This window comes from Manis pentadactyla, chromosome 9 (genome assembly GCF_030020395.1).
Source record: "Manis pentadactyla isolate mManPen7 chromosome 9, mManPen7.hap1, whole genome shotgun sequence".
In the NCBI taxonomy this organism is placed as follows: Eukaryota; Metazoa; Chordata; class Mammalia; order Pholidota; family Manidae; genus Manis; species Manis pentadactyla.
Window position 1 is genome coordinate 39373314 of NC_080027.1, and position 25639 is coordinate 39398952.

General features: G+C 34.6%; 1 protein-coding gene across 1 annotated transcript in view; it reads right to left on the reverse strand.

Annotated features, from left to right (window-relative positions):
• Window positions 1-25639, reverse strand: part of RNF169 (ring finger protein 169) — a 90511-nt gene that overhangs the window by 35031 nt on the left and 29841 nt on the right. The window contains exons 2-3 of the mRNA XM_036929774.2: window positions 20482-20555; window positions 1546-1692 (exon numbers count right to left, since the gene is read on the reverse strand). Coding sequence (XP_036785669.2) covers window positions 1546-1692; window positions 20482-20555 — 221 coding nt within the window. The remainder of the gene's footprint in view (window positions 1-1545; window positions 1693-20481; window positions 20556-25639) is intronic.

Here is a 25639-nt window from a genome sequence, read left to right on the forward strand (position 1 = left end):
CAACTAATTTCTGTTTCAAAGATGGCCAAAGAAAAAAATAGACTAATTTCCTAGTATTCACAGGAATCAATATGCAAGATCATTTCCTGGAGTAAACCTGAATCTGGCAAGGCCAAAACCAGCAGGTTCTTTCCATCAAAGGACCACAGTGTAGGGTATGTTCTCTGTGTCACAATTGGTTTGTACTAAGAAAGGTCCCTCTGGGTTGTTTTGCCAAAAGGTCCTAATGAACAGTCCTGTTGGGGTGAAGAGGCATAGTTGGAGTCTTTAGAGACCACCAACCACAGCTGGGGCTATTAGTCAGAAGACTAATACAGGCACAAAGCTGTCATATATTTTATTCTGCCTTCCTAGTTAAATTGTATCCTTGCCAGTAGCAGTCTTTTTCCTTTTGTAGTTCCCAATGACCAGAGCATTAAAAGGACAAAAGCATTTCATGTTTGTTAAACTGAGTCTTTTAGAAACTGTAAAATACAAATGGTTATATCAATAAGTAATAACAATTATTATTATTATTATAACTGGAATCAAGTCTACATTCATGTTAATAGTCAGCAAATAATACTGATCCAAGAAAGTTTAAACAATTTCAATTTTTGGAGTTCATAAAAATGCCTTTGCAAAGAGTAAACCAAAAGCACACAGAAATTAAATAACTTGGCCAAAGTTGTAAAGTCTGTTAAATGCTAGGACCTCTTTAAGAGGAACACTTCAGGCCCAGAGATGTTTTTTCTCTATTATGCTATGTTGTACCTTTTTATATGGCAAAGCTTTATTAATTTTGGCTAACTAGAAAGATAATAAAAAATATTAACAAGGCTGAATCACAAAATGTTTTAAAAGATATGACTTTAAAGATATATGAGGTATATACAGCAAGCAATAGAAAATGTCTAATCCTATATGACTTACTAAAGAAAAAAACTCAATTGAAATTATCCATTTGAATGTAAAGAGTGGACCCTCCAAAAGTGCTTTCCTATGTAAGTTAAATATACCACTTACAAACTTTTCCAGTAATTTCTTTGGTAAAGAATTAATAGAAAAATTTAGGCAAGATTTGGCCCAGTTAGTAAGGTTAAGTTTAAAGTAAGTAAGTATCTAATCTAATATTGAGGCCCTACCTTTTATCTAGCACTGTGATGCTTAGGGCATTATACAGAATAAAGGGAAGTAAAATGCAAGCTTTAAGGAAATCTAGCTGAGGATGTAACAGCTGTAACACTCAAATGTCAAATAACAACATATAAGTCAAAATGATAATATACATACAAAACTTAGCACAAGTAGTAGTCTATACTAGGTTTGTGCTCTCACTAACTTCTCCCCCAACTGTTCCTTAATCTTTCCACACAAATGTCATTGTCCCATTCACAAATTATTTTCTCCAGCTCTCCTCTAGACGCTAAGTTCACTACTCTTAAGCTGCACAGTCAATGACATCACTGAACTCATAGCTCACCAACGTAGGTTTTTTTGATCCATGTCTCCTGGGCTGATTGCTGATTTTGAGGCAGATGTCCATCAAAAAGATGATCTACTTACACGTTCCAGATTTGTTTTCAGTACTAATGGCTCATCTCTTTTTTTCTGTTCATCCATTTTCCTTTTTGCTGTTTCTGTATCCTCTGGTAACAGTTTGTGGATTTGTTCTTCAGAGGTTTTCTCCTCTTGTAACTTTTCTTCTCTCAGCTAAAAATACAAAGCACACCGTGACAGAACAGTTTTGAGCAACTATAGACTTAAAAGCATCTGTTACTCAGTAGTTTGTTAGAACAAACATCATATGGCAGCGTTGAGACTATTTTTCTTATTGGATATAAAGCCCTCTTAATTTTTAAGTAAGTCTTCTTTTACTTGACTCTTGCTAAACAAACAATTCAATGGCTTAATTTTTGAGCAATATGAAACCGTAAAAACTAAGATAATACATATAATCAAAAAACAAGATTCATTTGCTTGGCTAAAAAAAGTCTAAACCTAAAATCTCTCCCAATCCCATAAACCAGACAACTGTGACAGATGAGGATAAACAGAGGTGTAGGCCACTGAGGGCCAGAGAAGCTAAGTTAGGTAAAACAGGTCTTCAGGCCTAACAGCAACATAAAAAATGACTTAACAGTTCCAGTATCCTACAGATATAGAGCAGTTTTTCATATGTGTATTGACTACTTCAAAATCCTCTTTTATGACATGCCTACTCACATCATTGCCCTTTTTTCTTTAGATATTTGGATTTTCTTCCCTAGTAATTTGTAGGAGTTATTTATATTTTTTGTATATAAAGCAATTTTAAGAAAAAAAAATACATATACATAAAAATGTATTTATATGTGTGTGTGTGAGTATGCATTATATTTTTTGGCCTTTCACATAGAAGCTTGCATTTTTCACTTTCTTAGAAGTGTTTTTTGAAGACAAGAAGCTCCAGGTTTTAATGCAATTTAACAACAGTGCTTTTAATATCCTGTTTAAGAAATTCTTCCATGTTATCTTTAAGGAGCTTATTATTTGATATTCCACATTTAACTCTACAATCCACTTAAAACTGATTTTTAAAAAATCAACTATGTTAAAGCATAATTTACATATGATAAAATGAACACATATGGGATGTATGGTTCAATGAGATTTGACAAATGTATATATCCATGTAACTATCTCCCTAAACAAGATATAGAATATTTTTACCACATAAGAAAGTCCCTTCAAGCCCACTAGCAATCAATCTCCCACCTCACTCAGCCTTAGGCAACCCCAAATCTGATAACTATGACTACAGATTAGTTTTGCCTATTATAAATTCATTAGCATACATTCCTTTGTTTCAGGCTTTATTCACTTGGCATACTTTATGAGATTCACCCATGTTACTGAGTTTATTATTAAGACATTCCTTTTATGGATGAGTTATTTCATTGTATGAATATACCATAATTTGTTTATCCATTCGAATGTTAGACATTTGGGTTGTATTTAGTTTTTGGGCTATTATGAATAAAGCTTCTATGAACATTTATCTTTTTGTGGACAGATGTTTTTATTTTGCTTGGCTAGCAATGTGGAATTGCTGGGTCACATAGTAATTATATGTTTAAATTTATAAAGCAGCTGCCAAAATGTTTCCCATGGTGGTTATACTGTTTTATAATCCCACTGGCAATGCATGAAAGTGCCAGTTGATTCTCATTCTCAGATTCATTCTCACACTTGGAATTGTTAACCTTTTAATGTTAGCCATTCTAGAGGATGCAAGGTGATATCCCATTGCGGTTTAATAAGTATTTCCCTGCTGGCTAATAATGTTGAGCATCTTTTGTGAAGTATCCGTTCAAACCTTTTACCTTATTGTTTTTTTAACCTCATTACTAGGTACAGAGTTCTATATAAATTCAGGATACAAATCCATTGTTAGATACACATTTTGAGAATATTTTCTCCCTCTCTGCTTTGTCTTTTTATTTCCTTAATGAGTGAAAGTTTTTAAACTTGATAAAGCCCAATATATCAATTTTTTTCTTCAGTGATTAGAATTTTTTTGTGTTCCTATCTAGAAAATCTTCACCTATCCCAAAGTCAAAATATTTTGTTTTCTTTTAAATAGTTTTAGCTTTTACATGTAGTCTATAACCCATTTTGAATTAATTTTTATATATTAGATAGAGATCAAGATTCACTCTTACTTATTCATACGATATTCAGTTTATTCCAGCAGCATTATTGAAAAGACTATTCTTTTGCAAGTGAATTACTTTTGTGCCTTCGCAAACATCAACTGACTATATGAGTGGGTCTATTCCGAACTACATTCTATTCCATTGATCTATACGTCTTTTCATCGAGGTAATATTTATGACTACCACTATAGTTAAGTCTTGAAATCTGGTAGTCAAGTTCTCCAATATTAACAGCCGTTATTCATAGACAACACTGTATTTTTATACCCTCCCATGAGTAATTAGAAATAGAAAAATTTTAATTATTATTTAAAGGAACATCAAAAAATGTGAATTACTTATATCTGACGAACAATGTGAAAACTGAACACCGCAAAACACTGTTGAGGGAAATTAAAGACAACCTAAATAAATAGAAGGATATACCATGTTGATAGGTTTGAAGACTCGGCATTACTGAGATGTTAATGCTCCCCACATTGATCTATAGATTCAATGCAATCCCAAGCAAAATCCCAGCAGGCTTTTTTGAGCAGACTGGCAAGCTGATACTAAAAGTCAGATGAATTTACAGAGAAGCAAGAATAGCCAAAACAACTTTGAAAAAGAACAAAGTTAGAGGGTCAACACTACCAGGTTTAAAGACTTACAAAGCTCTAATAATCAAAACAGCAAAGTACTGGTGCAAAAATAAACAGATCAATGGTACAGAGAGAATACAGAGTTTTAAAACAAACCCACAAATATGGGTAACTGATCTTTGACAAGGGAGTAAAGGCAATCAAACGGAGAAAGGACAGTCTTTTCAACAAATGGTGCTGGAACAATTGGGATGTCCATATGCACAGAAAGTAACTTGAATCTATATGCACTATCATATATAAAAATTAATTCAAGATGGATCATAGACCTAGGTGCAAAGCTAAATCTATAAAACTTTCAGAAAAAGAAAAAGGAGAAAATCTTTGTGAACCTGGGTTGGACAAAGAATTTCTAGATATAAACCTAACATCAAAAGCATAATCTACAAAGGGAAATGTTTATACACTGTGCTTTTTGAAAGTTAAAAACCTCTGCTCTAAGGGAATTAATTACCCTAGAACCTTTGGTAACCATGAACCTAAGCCTGCAATAGCAATAAGAACATACCTATCAATAATCACCCTAAATGTAAATGGTCTGAATGCACCAATCAAAAGACATAGAGTCACTGAATGGATAAAGAAAAAAAGACCATCTATATGTTGCCTAGAAGAGACTCATTTCAAACCCAAAAACATACACAGACTGAAAGTAAAGGGATGGAAAAAGGTATTTCATGCAACTAATAGGGAGAAAAAATCAGGAGTTGCAGTACTTGTATCAGACAAAATAGACTTCCAAACAAAGAAAGTAACAAGAGACAAAGAAGGACATTACATAATGATAAAGGGGTCAGTCCAACAAGAGGCTATAACTATTATAAATATCTATGCATCCAACATAGGATCACCTACATATGTGAAACAAATACTAACAGAATTAAAGGGGGAAATAAAATGCAATAGATTCATTTTAGGAGACTCCACTCACTCCAAAGGACAGATCAACCAGACAGAAAATAAGTAAAGAGACGGAGGCACCGAACATAGGATCACCTACATATGTGAAACAAATACTAACAGAATTAAAGGGGGAAATAAAATGCAATAGATTCATTTTAGGAGACACCACTCACTCCAAAGGACAGATCAACCAGACAGAAAATAAGTAAAGAGACAGAGGCACTGAACAATGTATTAGTACAGCTGGACCTAACAGACATCTACAGAACACTCCATCCAAAAGCAACAGGATACACATTCTTCTCAAGTGCACATGGAACATTTTCAAGAAAAGATCATATACTAGGCCACAAAAAGAGCCTCAGTGAATTTGAGAAGATTGAAATTGTACCAACCCACTTCTCAGACCACAAAAGTATGAAACTCGAAAAAAATTACACAAAGAAAATGAAAAAGCCCACAAACACATGGAGGCTTAAAAACATGCTCCTAAATAACCAATGGATCAATGACCAAATAAAAACAGAGATCAAGCAATATATGGAGAAAAATGACAACAATAATTCAACACCGCAAAATCTGTGGGACACAGCAAAGGCCGTGCTAAGAGTGAAATATATTGCAACACAGGCCTACCTACCTCAGGAAAGAAGAACAATCCCATATAAGCAGTCTAAACTCACAATTAATGAAACTAGAAAAAGAAGAACAAATGAGGCCCAAAGGCAGTAGAAGGAGGGACATAATAAAGATTAAAGCAGAAATAAATCAAATTGAGAAGAATAAAACAATAGAAAGAATCAATGAAACAAAGAGCTGGTTCTTTGAGAAAATAAACAACACAGATAAACCCCTAGCCAGACTCATCAAGAAAAAAAGGAGAATTTACACACATAAACAGAATCAGAAATAAGAAAGGAAAAATCACTACAGATACCACAGACATACAAAAAATTATGAGAGAATACTATGAAAAATTATATGGTAACAAACTGGATAACCTAGAAGAAATGGACAACTTTCTTGAAAAATACAACCTTCCAAGGCTGACACAGGAAGAAACAGAAAATCTGAATAGACCAATTACCAGCAAAGGTAATAAAAAAACTACCTAAGAAGAAAATTCCTGGACTAGATGGTTTCACTGCTGAATTTTATCAAACATTTAGTGAAGACCTAATACCTATCCTCCTTAAAGTTTTCCAAAAAGTAGAAGAGGAGGGAATACTCCCAAACTCATTCTACGAGGCCAACATCACTCTAATACCAAAACGAGGCAACGACACCACAAAAAAAGAAAATTACAGACCAATATCCCTGATGAAAATAGATGCAAAAATACTCAACAAAATATTAGCAAACCGAATTCAAAAATACATCAAGAAGATCATCCATCATAATCAAGTGGAATTCATCGCAGGGATGCAAGGATGGTACAACATTTGAAAATCAATCAACACCATCCACCACATCAACAAAAAGAATGCATAAAGAGTTCTCACAACTCAACAACAAAAAGAAAAACAACCCAGTTCAAAATTGAGCAAGACTTGAATAGCCAAAGAAGAGATACAAATGGTCAACAAGCACATGAAAAGATGCTCAACATCATTATTCATTAGAGAAATGCAAATCCAAACCATGATAACCACTAGAATGACTATTTAAAAAAAAAAACAGAAAATAACAAGTGCTGACAAGAATGTGGAAAAACTGGAGCCCTCATACATTACTGGTAGGAATATAAAAATAGTGTAGCTGCTGTAGAAAACAGTTGGACAATTTCTGAAAAAATCAAACATACAATTATCATATGACCCAGCAATTCTACTCTTAGCTATATACCTAGAAGAACTGAAAACAGGGATTCAAACAGATACCTGTATGCCAATATTTACTGCAGCATTATATCCAATAGGGAAAAAGTGGGAATACCCAAGTGTCCTCAAGAAATGAATGGATAAACAAAATGTGATACATACACACAATGGAATATTATTTAGCCATAAAAATGAATGAAGTACTAAAACATGCTATAGCATGGATAAACCTCTAAACCTTGAAAACACTATGTTAAGTGAAATAAGCCAGACATAAAAGGACAGATAATGTATGATTCCACTTATGTATGCAGAATAGGCAAACCTGTAGAATAGGAAGTAGGTTAGAGGTTACCAAGGGCTTGAGGGGATGGCAGAATGAAGAGATATTGATTAATGGGTACAGAGTTTCTGTTTAGAGTGATGAAAAATTTTGGAGAAAGACAGCAGTGATGGTTGCATAACACTGTGATATACTTAATGCTAATGAATTGTACACTTGAATATGGTTAAAATGGCAAATTTTATACTATATATTTTATAGCACTTAAATTTAAGTGTCATGGGAGGGTTGTACAACACAGAGAAGACAGGTAGTGATTCTATACCATCTTACTACACTGATGGACAGTGACTGTAATGGGGTATGTGGGGAGGACATGGTGATGGGGGGAGTCTAGTAAACATAATGTTTCTCATGTAATTGTAGATTAATGATACCAAAATTTTTTTTTTAATTTTCTAAAAAAATAATAATCATTGATTGATTGATTTAAAATTTTAAGTGTCATATAACCTATCCTATAAGTATCATGAAGTTCCAGCTAGCTTTCTATCATTTTAGACACTACAATAAACACCCTGCATGACAGGTTCAGGTTCACTCAAAGCAATATTTTAGTAGTAGGATCCAATTAATCTTCTGGTCAGAATCAGTTGAATTTTCCACAAACAGCTAAACATTGACCCAAAGAGAATTCTTAGCCACTGGGCAACGTTCTATAGAAACAACAGGCTATTGAGCTCACTAAATTCTTAAATCCTATTTATGCAAGGGCAGAGATGTCTACACAGTATTCATAGCTAATCTATATGTCTTGAACAACACTCATTTCACCATGAAAAATTATTTATCTTTATAATTGTAGAATCTGAGTAATGGGCAAATGGGTTCATTTTACTATTCTCTCCACTTTTATATTTGTTTGGATATTACAAAAATTAGAAATTTAGAAATCATTTCTAACATCCCTCATTCTAGTTAACACACCTCTGGTGCTGGCTGGTTATAGAAATAACTGAAGGGCTGTAAGAGCCTGAATGCAGTGAAGGTTCTGAGTATAGTCTCTCAAAGGCTAACATACCACTCCAGAGTTTATATTCCCTGTTAGGACTTCAAACGTTACTTAGCATTCCCTAGAGTTTGGAATAAAGCACATGTACATGCTACACTACTTCAAATGAGGTATTTTAAAATACATTTCATAATACCCAGAACATACTTCTATCATGGATTTTTTAACACAAATTACTTGTGTCCAATTGTTTTCGAATCTCTCTTACCCCAGACATTATGAGCTTCCTTCCATCAGGGACCATGTCCTATTCATCCTTGATTTCCCTTCTCCTACTTGTGTTCTAGACACAATGTCTGTGATCAGTTTCACAAGTATTCACAGAGCACTACAGTCTGTGTGTCAGGCACTACTTTTAGTGCTGAGGATACATCCCTCACCAAAAATGACAAAGTTGCTCACATGGGGCTTACATTCTAGAAGGTAGATGAAGTAAATGATGAGGGTGGACTAACTGATTTTTTTGGGGGAGGCAGTACAAGTCATACTCTTATTTTGGTATCATTAATATATAATCACATGAGCAACATTGTGGTTACTAGATTCCCCCCATTATCAAGTCCCCACCACATCCCCATTACAGTCACTGTCCATCAGGGACTAACTGATTTTAAAAGGTCCTTCCAACACATTTTCTCATGACACAAACTATGCCTTCTGTGGTGACTATACTATTTGCAATGTTCTGGGGCTTCTCTTAATTCCACAATAAAAGGTAACCAACCCGACAGTGACAGGAACACAAGGCTAGTACTGCCCAATGACACTTTCAAGACTAGAAGCTCATGAATCTATAATTTTCTCATTTCCCTATCTGCATTGGTAAAATGGCCCATCACCCAGTGATGATGGCAGACTACAGACACGACATGAGAGTTGCAGGATCATACAGCCTCATGGTGTTTCATTAATCTTCTCCCCACAACACAAAAAATAATTGATTTCTCCTATAAAATAAGATGATGTTTGAAAATATTCAATAAATTAAAGAAGCTAAACACATTTAACTCATTTCCTACATTTTCTAATTGTCTCTAGGCCAAAGGTTCTCAAATTAAGATGGTTCACAAAAGTGATAATGGGGAACTTTAACTTAATTTTCAATAAATTTTTAACAAACTAACCAATCATACACATACTGTCCATACAGTTGTACCCACTAAATATCACCATCTTAATAAATAGATTGAAGACATTTTTGTTGCTTCCTAGGGTTTATTCTTTAACAGAAGGCATTAAAATATTTAAAATTCTCAAAGAGGTTATGAAAGGAGTCTAATACAAGTTGGTAAGGGACCACTGCTTCAGAACCACTGCTTCAGAACATGATGAACTTGCTAGGTAGTCAAATTAGTGTAATAATATTTTAATGAACGTTGGTACCTAGAGCAATCAATGCTTTGTATCTCCCATCTGATTCCTAGACTCTCATTTGATACTAACAGTTGCCACTTCTAAGAGTCTAATTGGTGACTATTTTTGATGCTGCTCACAAAAATAAAACATTTGGGTAAACTAGGACTATATGCTGCTTCTATTTCATAGCATCCTGAAATCATAGCAAATGATCTCTTGCATATATATGACTAAGCTATGATTTCTACATTAGCAAATCATATAAACAGCACCAAAGCAATTTAAACGTTACATTTAGAATTAAACATATCAAAATGTTTATGCCAAGATAACATTTTACATTTTCTCCTTTATTTAATAAGGTGTTTAAAATTACTTCAATACAGATTTAAATTATTACATGCATTATGCAGAAATGCATATAAAAATAATTGCAGGCATTCAAGTTTACACATAAATTGAACCAGCAGATACTATATAAGTCATATGCTTAGTTGCCAAGCTAAAAGGCTGACTGAAGGGGAGGACAGTCACATATGAGAAGCAGAAAGAACTCTAAAGTCATTGATTATGAAAAGACAAAGACAAGCCTACACTGTCCAAAGTTCAAGAAAATTGGGAATTGATTTGTGGTTCATACCACTAACTTTCCAGCTCCCACCATGACTTTCTGACAGCCATTTCTTATTCAAATGAGCAAATAAATAAGCAGCAATAGAGGGGGGTTACTTTGTGCTAGACATTTTAGAATTCCAAATTTTAAAGAATTATAATTTTTATATATATGTTTTACTACATGCCAGTCACTATTTCACAATAACCCTATAAGCTAGGTGTCCATTTTACAGACCAGGAAACTAAGACATGGAGCAGTTAACCTGCCCAAACTCACATGCAGAGCATGGATTTAAACTCAAGACAAATGGCTCTTAATCACTATAATATACTTTCTCTCAGCTTAGGGGAAAATATCCACACCATTTGTATTGTGATTTGTTGAGCATATGCATTTTCTTTTGAAAAGTTTGAGATAAATAAACAAATGAGTTGACTCTTAGATATAAGGAGCAAATGACTTCAAATTCTCATTTAAATTCAGGAAAGTATATCCCAAGCTTGCAATTTCACACTGCAAGCAAATTACTGATGAAGTTTTACACAAATTTGGCTAGAGATGGGAATTTTTTAAATTATCTTGTGCAATCTTTTTAAAATACTGTATTTTTTAAAGTTATTTCTGATTCTTGAATGGTTTGGACTTTTAAAAAATGCTGGCACTGGCACAAGAACAGAACCACAGACCAGTGGAACAGAATAGAGACTCCAGACATTAACCTAAACATATATGGTCAATTAATATACGATAAAGGAGCCATGGATATACAATGGGGAAATGACAGTCTCTTCAACAGATGGTGCTGGCAAACTGGACAGCTACATGTAAGAAAATGAAACTGGATCACTGTCTAACCCCATACACAAAAGTAAATTCAAAATGGATCAAAGACCTGAATGTAACTCATGAAACCATAAAAGTCCTAGAAAAAAACATAGGAAAAAATCTCTTGGACATAAACATGAGTGACTTCTTCATGAACATATCTACCCGGGCAAGGGAAACAAAAGCAAAAATGAACAAATGGGACTATATCAAGCTGAAAAGCTTCTGAACAGCAAAGGACACCATCAGTAGAACAAAAAGGTACCCTACAGTATGGGAGAATATATTCATAAAAGACAGATCCGATAAAGGGTTGACATCCAAAATATATAAAGAGCTCATGCACCTCAACAAACAAAAAGCAAATAATCCAATTAAAAAATGGGCAGAGGAGCTGAACAGACAGTTCTCCAAAGAAGAAATTCAGATGGCCAAAAGACACATGAAAAGATGCTCCACATCGCTAGTCATCAGAGAAATGCAAATTAAAACCACAATGAGATATCACCTCATACCAGTAAGGATCGCCACCATCCAAAAGACAAACAACAAGAAATGTTGGCGAGGTTGCGGAGAAAGGGGAACCCTCCTACACTGCTGGTGGGAATGCAAACTAGTTCAACCATTGGAAAGCAGTATGGAGGTTCCTCAAAAAGCTCAAAATACAAATACCATTTGACCCAGGAATTCCACTTCTAGGAATTTACCCTAAGAATGCAGCAGCCCAGTTTGAAAAAGACAGATGTACCCCTATGTTTATCACAGCACTATTTACAATAGCCAAGAAATGGAAGCAACCTAAGTGTCCATCAGTAGATGAATGGATAAAGAAGATGTGGTACATATACACAATGGAATATTATTCAGCCATAAGAAGAAAACAAATCCTACCATTTGCAACAATATGGATGGAGTAGAGGATATTATGCTCAGTGAAATAAGCCAGGCAGAGAAAGACAAGTACCAAATGATTTCACTCATATGTGGAGTATAAGAACAAAGAAAAACTGAAAGAACAAAACAGCAGCAGAATCACAGAACCCAAGAATGGACTAACAGTTACCAAAGGGAAAGGGACTGTGGAGGATGGGTGGGAAGGGAGGGATAAGGGCAGGGAAAAAGAAAGGGGGCATTACGATTAGCATGTATAATGTCGGGGGGGAGCATGGGGAGGGCTGTACAACACAGAGAAGACAAGTAGTGATTCTACAGCATCTTACTGTAATGGGGATTGTTGGGGGGACTTGGTGAAGGGGGAAGCCTAGTAAACATAATGTTCTGCGTGTAATTGTAGATTAATGATAACAAAAAATATGCTGGCATACATGTAATATGTTACAGTGATATTTTCTGTCATTCTATATAGCCATTAAAAATGGTGGCATGGATCTAAATTTATTGGTATGTAAAGCTTCATAAGATACGCTAAATAAAAAGGTCAGTAAAAATGGTATATATGGTATGATCCCAATCTATTTTGTAAAATTTATAAAAAAGCCTTAAGCTTAAACTTATGATAAACATTTAAATATGGTTATTAAGGGGCAGGATTACTGATAATTTTCCCTTTCTTCTTTAAATCTTTTTATAACCTGAAGCTTTTTAATTTATACAATTCACAGAATTTTAAAATTCTGTTTACTTCTATCAGTGGGGAAAAGAAGCTATTTCAATTTACTAAAAGCCTCACTAATCAGATAATTTAACAAAATATTTTATTTTGTACTAGAGAGAGAAGAGTTGCAACTGTTCCTAGAGAATTCCCTAGTTTTGCTTTCAAGTAGCACTGAACTTATTTTATTTAAATTATTCTCTAAACCATAAAAACTACTATTCTAATACAGTAATCTTATAAGTACTGACCCTCTCCTCTCATAAATGAAAGAGCTAAGAAAAGACAGCACATTGCAGAAATAAACTGAATAAACTGCTATTGTAATTGAATTTGGTCATGCTTTGAATTTCTCAAAATGTTATTTTCTTTGAAAAGCACATTACTTGATAAAGCTGTTTCTCCTCATCTGAAGCAAAAGGAGAAAACAACCAAGTTTAAGAATTTCATATTTTAAGCATCCTATAAACTAACTATTCTTTCCTCATTCAGTCAAAATTAAAACATTCTTTTGAGAGTTTTACCTTCTTAGTACTATACAGCTTACCTGATTTTAAAGACAGACTACACAATTCTATATCTATTTTTCAGTTCTGATATTTTCTGGTTCTACATAGAGGCAGGTCAGCATATCCCCAAAGGAGGAATTTCCTCAAAGATTACACAATAACACTTCAGAAGAAGAAAAAAATAGCAAATAATATCATAAAAAGAACTCTAGAAATCTTGGAACATCTAGACCTATTACGAGCCAGCTGTATATCCTCACACAAGTCATTTCTCTTAAAAGAAGCAGCTTTGAAACTAGATGATCAACAGTCCTATTTAATCAGCATTTGATGAATACTTATGTGCAAGATATTAATAATCTTATCCACAGTTTTGCTTTCTGCCATTTCAGTTACCCACGGTCAACCACAGACCAGAAGCAGGTGATCCTCCTGATGCACCATCAGAAGGTTAATAGTAGCTTAATGCTATGTCACGACGCCTACATCATTCACCCCACTCACATCAGCATTTTATCATCTCACATCATCATAAGAAGAGAGGGTACAGTACAGTTATTTTGAGAGAGAGACCACATTTACATAGCTTTCATTAAGTATATAGTTACAGTTGTTCCATTTTATTATTTGTTGTTGTTAATCTCTTACTGTGTCTAATTTATAAATTAAATTTTTTCATAAGTATATATGTACATGTAGGAAAACAACAGTATTTACAGGGTTCAGTACTACCCATGGTTTCAGGCTTCCATGTGGGTCTGGACTGCATTCCCTGAGGATAAGGAATACTACTGTATATTAAATACAGTGGAGAATTAAAGGAACTGAAAAATAGGTCCATCTTGAAAGATTTTACCAACAGGAAAAAAATTTTAAACAAGCAAACAACCTGATGTTGCTGTGGTGTGACAGAACATATTTTAAGCTTTCCAGATAAATATAAGCTTCTTTTAAACTAAGTAATAAAATTAAATAAGAAAAAGGTCAGCCCAAAATTCAGCTATTAACGCACTGCCCAGCCAAACAGATTTAAGAGAAATATTCAAGTGTACATTGTATTTTCCAGTTCCTGGCAGAAAGATAATAAAAGAGACTATAAAGATAGGTAATTTAAAAAATAATTAGGTCCTAAGTTTACTTACCTTTAAAAAATTCCTTCACAAAAGTTCATATCTGTTTTAAACAGACATTCACTTCAGTGGCCCACTGACCACATTTGATTTACTCTGTGCTCAGGCTAAGGACTAAGAACTGCATGCTTACGACTTGACTAATTCAGCCAGCAATGGGGAGAAAATACTCTTCAAAAATGAACCCATGGAGAGGGAGAAAACAGAAAATGGATAGGTCAGTAAACTAATTCAGAGAAAGTCTAAACCACTCATGTGATCCACAGAATTATCAAAAGTAGTTCATCTTTCCCACTACAGAAACCAGGGACATAAGCAGTCTAGAAGCAAAGGCTGTTTTTCCCCTTACTTTCAACCTTTTACAGTCCAGTGACTCAAAGAAAACAAAAAAGAGCATGCTGGATTATGTTTCCCAACTCCAACATAAAGCAACTGTTACTTAACCATGTGATCAAAGTTAAGCACTTAACAAACTGCATAAGCAGAAGAAATACTGCTGTTAGATAATAAGCTTACTCCAACTAACATACAGAACTTACAGAGATGAATCAATCAGTTCAAAAGACAAAAACAGGACTAAGTCAGTCTCATACAGAATATAAACAGAGATCAATATTGAACTAATTTCTCCCTAAAATTATTTTTTCATTTCAACATACATTTACTGCAGACAAGAATAAGAATATGAATAAACATGTGTGTGTGTGTGTGTGTGTGTGTGTATGTGTATCTCCAGTTTTTTTGTTACTTGAGAAAAGTAAAACTCCTAATTTGTTTGAGTTGTTACTTTGGGGTGTCTCTTCACAGTAAACACAATTCCTAACTCCTAAGTCTACTACACTTTATTCCCCACACAGCAACCAGTGACATTTTAAAAGTATAATTCAAATTATATTATGGGCTTCCCATCACACTTAAAATAAATTTAGGCCCCTTACCCAGTCAACTAGGCTTTTTGGATCTGGCCCTCCCATTTCCTGTGAAATCCCTATACCACCCCTTCCCACCTACCATTTACACACTCAGCTCCAGCCACGCTGTTCCTTGAACAAGCCAAACTTCTGTTTCATGGCTTACATTTGCTGTTTCCTTTCCTCATAACTTTAATTGACTTGCTCCCTTACTTCTTTCAGGAAGCAACTTGAATGTTGCCTTCTCTGAGAGAACTTCCCTAGATTATTACTCTACCTAAAACAGTCTCTTTGTATTTTCTCAAGTTCCCCTCCACTCCCCTATAATTCTTCTTATCCTGTCTTATTAACATGTATTAAATTTGTTTCCTTATTTACTTATGTCTGTCTTTCCCACTAGAATGGAATCTACCCTGTGGGCAAGAACCTTGGGTGTCTTCTTTAGACCATACCCTCATGACCTGGCACGATGAATATCTGACGAACAAATGCATATCATGATCTCATTTACACTGACAAAAACTAAAGTGTGTGCGTGTGTGTGTGTGTGTGCACTTAAGTATATAAATGATCTAATATACATACTAAACTGTTGACACTCGTTACTTCTGGGGAAGAGAGTAGGAAATAAGGAAAAGAAGAACTTTCATATTTTACCCTGCATATTTCTACAGTATTTTTCTTATTTATAAAAAGACAAAATTTTTCTGATAATATTTCTTTCTCTTAAAAAAAGCAGTTCTGTGTGGTGGTCTCCAATAGGTTCTACACAATGGTATAAAGGGCATATCAAAGTGTGGGCAAAGGGTTTGTTTGTGTTTATACAGAGGATCAAAGCATAATCTGGCTACCCAGAATACGAATTAAGATACGATATGAAGAAGAACTTCCAACATCAACATCCTCTGTAAGAGTCATTCCAGAAGATGAACACCAAAAAACTTCAACAAAGATCCTGGCGCTGTTGCAGTTGTAGCTGCATTCATCCCACCGGTTCCTGGACTTGCCATTGGAATGATGGAGATATCTAAGCTGGCCTGTGCATACAGTAAAACAACAAATTTGACTGGTTCTATATTGTCGGAACTCAACCAAGAATTAGGAGAAGTGCAAGTTGCAGCGCTCCAAAATCGTGCGACTATAGACAATCTACTGTTAAAAGAACATATGGGATGTGAACAGTTCCCAGGAATGTGTTGTTTTAATTTGTCTGATTTTCCTCAAACTATTCAAATTCAGTTAGACAATATCCATCATATTATTGATAAGTTTTCACAAAGGCCTAGGGTACCTAACTGGTTTTCTTGGTTTCACTGGATATAGCCGGTAATTGTAGGTCTGCTTTTGTTATATATCTGTATTTCTATTCTGTTAATGTGTGTACGCAATTTAATTAGTAGTTTGTTAAAACGTATACACGCTTATGTTACTCTACAAGAAGTTATGTCAAAGAAATAATCAATCTTCCCATGTTTTCTTTCGTCTGCTACTTCTATAGCTTTTCTTCTTCCTTCCTAATTACAGCCCTTTAGTAGAATTCGTGCCTCATATCGAAAAGTACCGAGTATCATAATTCTTCCAAGTGGTAAAGATACCTCAAGACAAATGCTGGGCATAGAAGCCACAGGGCATAAATCTGCAAAGAAGTAAAAAGCTAACCTTTTCACAGAATATTGCTTCTCTCTCACTTACCAACTTTACATTTCCCTGTATGGCCCCGGAAGATGGCTGGTTAGTCAGAGACGGGTAAGATTCCTCAAGGGAGAACAACCTAAGACAGGCACAGTCGCAGGGGGGCCATCAGGTGAGAAATTGGGGATCAACAGAGGTGAGGCTTAGAACCTCACCCCCCCTGTTTTGAGAGAAATCTTCTGCAACCGTGGATGTTTTGTTGCCCTTGTCTAGCTTGGATTAATACTTAGTCTATAGGCACAGACCTGACCATCTACACTTGCCCTCTTACAGCACTAAATTATGCTTTCTATCCTTATCTTGCATCTACCTACCACTACAGCATTTTATTTAAAAAAAAAAAATAAGGGAGAAATGTGGGATTCACATATAAATCAAATATAAAAATCAAATGAACAATCATATCTGACTTGATTGTTTATACTTCATGATGCGTGATCAAAACCGAAAGTTTCTGTGATATGACTGCCCTTGCACTGTTCACCATGTAAGAACTTACTCACTATGTAAGAACTTGTTCACCATGTAAGAACTTGTTCATTATGCTTCAGAAGATTGGAGACTGTTGAGAGTTAGGCTTGGGGTTGATTAATGATTGTGCATTGAGTCCCCTACACAGAATTTTATTGTTGTTAACAACCATTTGATCAATAAATATGAGAGATGCCCTCTCAAAAAAAAAAGACAAAATTAACTATAACACATGGCAGGAAGCCAATTCTAAACATATTTAGAAATATAGCCTATTCATAAATTCATAAAATTTAGAAACTCATACTAACCTCAGTAAGCCTAACATCACCCCACAAGTACGAGGATCTGATTATTAAGTGAACATCTTTTAAAGAACTAGAATAAAATGTTGACTTTTTATAGCCCTTGTAAAGGTTTTTACTGTCACTTAAAATAATTAAGTATACAAAATAAAATGTATTAGTAGTTTGTTACATATGATGAGTTATGTAAATTTAATTTCCACTTACCATCCCTTGCTTAGTAGAAACTTTTAAAGATTTTCCTCTCCTAGAGGTTCAACCAGATAATTATATATTTACTGTTTTGTTTTACAAAATATGCATTCTAACAGACATCTTTTTCTCTATCAAGTTTTCAATCCAAATGTCGTGCCTTTTAATTTTTTTACAACTTGATTGAAGCAATTTACGTATATAATTCATACACTTCAAATGTGTAAATCAATGAGTTTTAGGAAATGTACCAAGTGTGGAACATAACATAAATCAGTTTTAGACATCTGTACCACTCATGCCTATTTACTGCTAATCCCCACACCCTCCATCCCAATCAACCATTAGTATACTTCTGTCTCTATATATTTGTCTATTCTGAACATTTTCTATAAATGGAATCATATAACATGTGGTCTCTTGTATACGGAGTCTTTCACCTGGCATCTTTTTGATGTTTATTCATGGGGGTAGATGCATCAGTGACTCATTCCTTTTTACTGCTGAATAGTACTCCAGTGTGTGGATACACCATCTTAATGCCTCTTAATTTTATGACTTGCAAGTCTATTTACCAGGTTGTATAATGGATGTAGGATCACTTGGGTATACTTGAGGTGGAGGGGATGGACCTATAGGTTTTATTTAACAATAATGACACAGGTGTTTTTCAAACCCAATCCAGCTTATATGGGATGACACTGTCCTAGTTTCACTCAACAACAATATGCCATAGTCACTTTTAAAACCATTTTCCTGTCCCTCTCTCCTAAAAGGTACAAAAGTACAGTTCCCCAAGGTTTTCTTCCCTCTCCCAAGGTTTACAAAAGCCTCTACTCTTACTACGCCTTCTACTTTACCTCCTTTTTCTACCTCCTAAACCTTGTTTTCTCTTTATCATTAAGTTAATAGCTTTAAAATTTCCTTATTTTCCAAGTTTCTCAAAAAGGTATTTTAGAACTAAATATCTGCATATTCTGGAATTTCATTTAAAAAGAATCTGTAGTTCTTTTGATGTAGTCCTTGAGTAATTTCTTCCTATACATAAAAAAGCTTTGTGAGTGATTTAAACAAAAAAACACTCACAGATCAATATAAGAGGAACATGAGGACCCAGGTCAACATCTGACACCCTCATTTAAAAGAGAAGGTCAGAGAACATTATTCCACATTTGAAACATTTTAATGGACCACTAAATGAGTTTTAATTCAGTTAACAACTAATATATACACAACCATAGTTCAGTAATCTAGTATGAAAGTAAAAACATCTATCAGAAAGGTAGACATTTTGAGAAATGTTAGGAAAATGTGACTTTATTCATATTATGTATACCATGAAACAGACATTTTACATTATTTTGGTAACTTCAAATTTAAATTCTATTTGTTTTTCAATTAAATTTTGTCATGACTGACGCTGAAAAAAAAAAAGAAAGAGAAGGTCAAAGCAAGTAGTGATTCAGTAGCATATTACTACGCTGATGGACAGTGACTGTAATGGGGTATGTGGTGGGGACTTGATAATGGGGGGAGTCTAGTAACCACAATGTTGCTCATGTAAGTGTATATTAATTATACCAAAATAAAAACAAACAAACAAACAAAAGAGAAGGTCAAAGAATGTATAGTAATTAAGCCAGTTTTCTATTTTCTCTTTACCATGACTCTGTTAAATACTGATTATTTCATTCAGCATAAAATACCACAAAAATGTTATTGTCTCACCTCTGTTTTATGATGGTGTCTGATTCAGATTAAGTGGATTACTTACCTTTGTAAGATATTAAATATCCACATATAGAATCACTTATGAAGGTGGGTAAGGGATGATGGTGCAGGAATAGGGCTGGGGAAGGATGATACAAATCTTGTAACATTTCTTATTATCAGCCTTTTTGAAGTCTTAATTCTCTAAGTGACTCCCAATTAGCTTGAAAATATCAAAAATAAGATGATGTGGCCACCTAAAAGCTTTCCCAATGGTACATGTTCTCTAACTGGGAAATTATTCCAACACCCCCTTAATTGGCCTAAGTTACAGTTCTTCTGGAGTACTTAATAGAGTGAAAGAAAGAAAAGATAACACCAGCTACATGTAATTAGAGGAAGCTTGCAAGATAAAGAAAAATAACAGGCTATTATTATTAAAGCCTAAATGATAGGTTTTAACTAACATTTAAATGCCAAAAACACCTCTCCTGGTGGCCAATTATTGCAGCTGGTGAGTGATAGACCCAGTGAGCTACATTTTCAAAAGGACAGCTAAGAAGGGTTTCTTAGTTAAGGTTTAGTCCACTTCCATTATAGGTATAGACTCCATCTGAACCAGTATAAGGTGGTATAGAGAAAGACAGGTCTGCATGGTAAATTTTTTAAACCCTTGGTAAATCAAAACTCCCACTAAGCATTCTTTAATGTCATTATTTCAATTTACTTGAAGAAAATGAACAGCATATACTGTACCCTTCTCAGGCTTTCATATTCCTCACGAAGTTCCCCAGGCTTGCTTAATTTGATTGGTGCTCTGAATATAAACTCTGGAGGAAAGACAGAAGAAAACACTTTCAACAGGACTTTGCAGGAAGGAACCAAGACCTTGTCCTACTGTTGTCCCCACACTGAAAACCACATTTTAAAAAATGCAGTTATCTTAATGTATGACTATAATTAAAGTAACATTTTAAATGACCTGAAGTTTTATTCATAATATTGCACTTTTCTATGTCCTTTTCAACATTGCTACCAAAGTATGTTCTTGTATACAGTATACAACCTATATTTTCAGTATATAACCTGATTTTTTATCCTCAAGGCCACCAGTGGTTTTTATAGGTCTACAGAATAAAGTCAAACCTCAATATGTCAATTCAAGACTCTCCAGAGACTGACCACGACCACTGTATCTTTCTCAAGCATAATATCTCTCAATCATTGACTATCTAACTGCTATAAATAAATATACATACATACATATATATATATGCCATATAATTTTAGGCCTTTTATGGTGTTTTTCAGCTGAAATTCCATTTTGTCTCCTTTTCTCTATATATTTTTAATATATAGACATCCATGCCCATAGGAGGCATACAATACAGGGTGGTTATATAAACAGATGATAAAAATCCAAATTAAAACAAGAATAAAAAATAAGTTCCAAATGCTATCAAAAAAGGATAGGAAAGCACACACTTCTGCCTCCGTTAATGTACATGACACTTCCATATACCCCTACATGTATTTAGTGATCTAAATACAGAATTTATTTTAAGACTTACTGGCAATTCTACATCCCACTGAGGACATTAAATACTTGTAGAAAAGTAGGCTCCTCAAAGAGCTGACTTTTGTCCTTTTTCAGTTACCTCAACTACTTTAGACTCTTATTTAGTGTATCTGAGAAATGTGGAAATACTGAAGTAGACAAAAACAGATGCAGAAAAGAGTAACCTAAAAGATTTATGCACAAGAACACAGCCATAGATCAATGGAATAGAATAGAGAGTCCAGATATATACCCATACATATATAGCCAATTACTATATGATAAAAGAGCCATGGATATACAATGGAGAAATGAGAGCCTCTTCAACAGGTGGTGTTGGCAAAATTGGACAGCTACATGTAAGAGACTGAAACTGGATTACTGTCTAACCTCATACACAAAAGTAAACTTGAAATGGACTTGAATGTAAGTCATGAAACCATAAAACTCTTAGAAGAAAACATAGGCAAAACTCTGTTGAATATAAACATGAGCAATTTTTTCATGAACATCTCTCCTCAGGCAAGGGAAACAAAAGCAAAAATGAACAAATGGGACTACATCAAATTAAAAAGCTTGTGTGCAGAAAAGGACACCATCAGTAGAACAAAAAGACATCCTACAGTATGGGAGAATATACTCATAAATGATATATCTGATAAGGGGTTGACATCCAAATTATATAAAGAGCTCACGCACCTCAACAAAAAAGCAAATAAGCCAATTAAAAAATGGCAGAGGAGCTGAACAGACACTTCTTCCAAAGAAGAAATTCAGATGGCCAACAGGCACATGAAAAGATGCTCCATATCGCTAATCATCAGGGAAATGCACATTAAAACCACAATGAGATATCACCTCACACCAGTTAGGATGGCCAGCGTTGAAAAGACAAGCAACAACAAATGCTGGCAAGGATGTGGAGAAAGGGGAACCCTCCTACAGTGCTGGTGGGAATGTAAATTAGTTCAACCATTGTGGAAAGCAATATGAAGGTTCCTCAAAAAACTAAAAATAGAAATAGCATTTGACCCAGGAATTCCACTCCTAGGAATTTACCCTAAGAATACAGGATCACAGATTCAAAAAGATATATGGACCCCTATGTTTATCACAGCACTATTTACAACAGCCAAGACATGGAAGCAACCTAAGTGTCCATCAATAGATGAATGGATAAAGAAGATGTGGTACTTATACACAATGGAATATTATTCAGCCATAAGAAGAAGAAAAATACTACCATTTGCAACAACATGGATGGAGCTAGAGAGTATTATGCTCAGTGAAATAAGCAAGGTGGAGAAAGACAAGTACAAAATGATTTCACTCATTTGTGGAGTATAATAACAAAGTAAAAACTGAAGGAATAAAACAGCAGCAGACACACAGTACCCAAGAATGGACTAGCAGTTACCAAAGGGAAAGGTGTTGGGGAGGTGGGGTGGGGAGGGAGGGAGAAGGGATTTAAGGGGCATTATGATTAGCACATATAATATAGGGGGTGCACGGGGAAGGCAGTATAGCACAGAGAAGACAACTAGTGACTCTATAGCATCTTACTATGCGGATGGAGAGTGACTGTAATGGGGTATGTGGTGGGGACTTGATCATAGGGGGGATTGTAGTAACCACAATGTTGCTCATGTGAAAATTTCATAAGACTGTATATCAAGATACCTTAATTTAAAAAAGAAGATTTATTAAGCACTAGAGAATTGTTAGACCCTGGGTTTGGGAGGTAAACATTGCATCACCTTCACCCACTAATAAAAAAGCCCTGATAACTATTTTAACCGTATTCCTTAATTATATTTCTAATTAAAACTATAGTATTCAAAATTAGATGCTTTAAAAGAGAAATGGATGGACGGAGGGAAGAAAAAGCAAAACCCTTAAGGTAAAAATGTACTTCCAATCCATTTATGGTGAACCTATTACATGTAGGATACTTCATAAATAGTTTCTCAGTGACTCTTCATAGAAACTTTTTAAGGTAGGCATTATACCCATTTTTCAATAATGAGAGGTTAATGACCTGCTCAAGGCCACCGAACTACTACACAGCAAAACCAAGAGAAAAGCATTCATAGGAATAAAGAGGGAAATTATATGATTAAAAAGGCCACTCAACAAAGTTACAATAAATCATGAACTTGTATGAATTTACAATACAACAAAAACTAGCAAAATAAGGAAAATTAATAAATCCAAAATAATGATATGATATGAAATTTTAACACAATTTAAAAACACATCAGTCAGACCAAAAGGTAGTAAAAATGGAGAAAAACTGAACAAGTAACCAAGCTTTATCATATACATACCTAATGAACAGGACATAATATCTATTCTTTAAAGCAAACAATGATCAATTAAAAGTATATAATAGGGCACAAAGAAGTTTCAAAACATTTCAAAGAACTTGTATTATACAGACTTTGCTCTTTGATCCTAGCTGCTATTTTCCAAGCCAAGTTTTCTAGTTACCTGGCTGACTATTCTGGGTTACCCAATATTCTTTCACAATAAATTCCTTTTCTGCTTAAATTTGCCAGAGAAGATTTCTGCCAATTAAAACTAACAACACTGGCTGATACTATTTCTTAGATAGAACTATGAAATGACCAATAAACCAACCTTTAGTAAAAATGGTTAAAAAAAAAAAAAAAAGAAGACCAATTAATAATAAGAACAAAAAGGACCAAAATACAGATGTCAAGGTGAGTTTAAATCTCCAGAGGCTATGAAAGCAAAGCTATAATGAAAGATCTTACATGTATACATCATTTTGTGTATCTGTAAGAACACCTAAACTGCTGAGATCAGAATTGCTGGGTCAAAAACATGTGTATACGTGCTTTTGCAATTCTTGACAAACAATACCAAATTGCTCTTCCTTCATGATTTATAGTCCCACGAGCAATGCAGGAGAGTGCCATTTCTTCACACCCTTTCCAATTCAATGAGTGTTGAAACTTCTTAGCTTTGCCAATCTAACAGGTGAAATTTTGTATTTTATATACCTATTTTATGAGTGAAATTGAGTACTTTTCATATATTTAAGTAATTTGCATTTCCTTTGATATGAAACAAATATGCATTTCCTTTACTCCTATTAACTTCCTGATTTTTTAAAGTTCTCTCTAAACAAGAAAAATTAGCCTCATATCACATGAATAGCAATATTTTCCCTAGTTTATCATTTGTCTTGACTTTGCTTATACTAGTAGTCACATTAATCAAACTTCTCTTTTATGGCTTTCGCATTTTATATCATATTAGGAAAGATCTTCCTCAGGCCATGATATAATTTAAAAATTCTATCATACATGGAAGCCACCTAAGTGTCCATCAGTAGATGAACGGATAAAGAAGATGTGGTACATATACACAATGGGATATTATTCAGCCATAAGAAAACAAATCCTACCATTTGCAACAACATGGATGGAGCTAGAGGGTATTATGCTCAGTGAAATAAGTCAGGCAGAGAAAGACAAGTACAAAATGATTTCACTCATTTGTGGAGTATAACAATGCAGCAAAACTGAAGGAACAAAATAGCAGCAGACTCAGAGACTCCAAGAATCTAGTGGTTACTAAATGGGAGGGGTGTGGGAGGGCAAGTGGGGAGGGAGGGAGAGGGGGATTGAGGGGTATTATGTTTAGTACACATGGTGTGGGGAATCACAGGGAGAACAGCGTAGCACAGAGAAGGCACATGGTGGATCTGTGGCATCTTGCTGCACTGACGGACAGTGACTGCATTGGGGTATGGGTGGGGACTTGATAATTATGGGTAAATGTAGTAACCACGTTGTTTTTTCATGTGAAACCTTCATAAGAGTGTTTATCAATCACACCTTAATAAAAAATTTTAAAAAAGAAGAAATCTGCATCTATTGCCATGAAAAAGAACTGATAAATACAGTAAAAAAATTAAAATCTGATTTCAAAACAGTAAAAAAAAAAGACATGGAGAAACCTTAAATACATATTACTAAGAAAAAGAAGCCAATCTGAATATGCTATGATTCCAACTATATGACATCCTGGAAAAGACAAAGTTATGAACACCATATGTCAGTGATTGCCAGGAATGGAGGGGGTTACGGATGAGTAGGCAGAGCACAGAGGATTCTTAAGGCATTGAAAATACTCTACAATATTGTAATGATGGACATATGTCATTATGCATTGTACAACACTGAGTCTGAACCCTAAGGTCAACCATGGACTTGAGGTGATTATGATGTGTTATTGTAGGTTCATCCTTGGTAACAAAAGAAATGCTAGAAACTCCTTCAGGTGTCACTGAGATGTTGAATATCTTGGTATTTGCAAATGACCCAA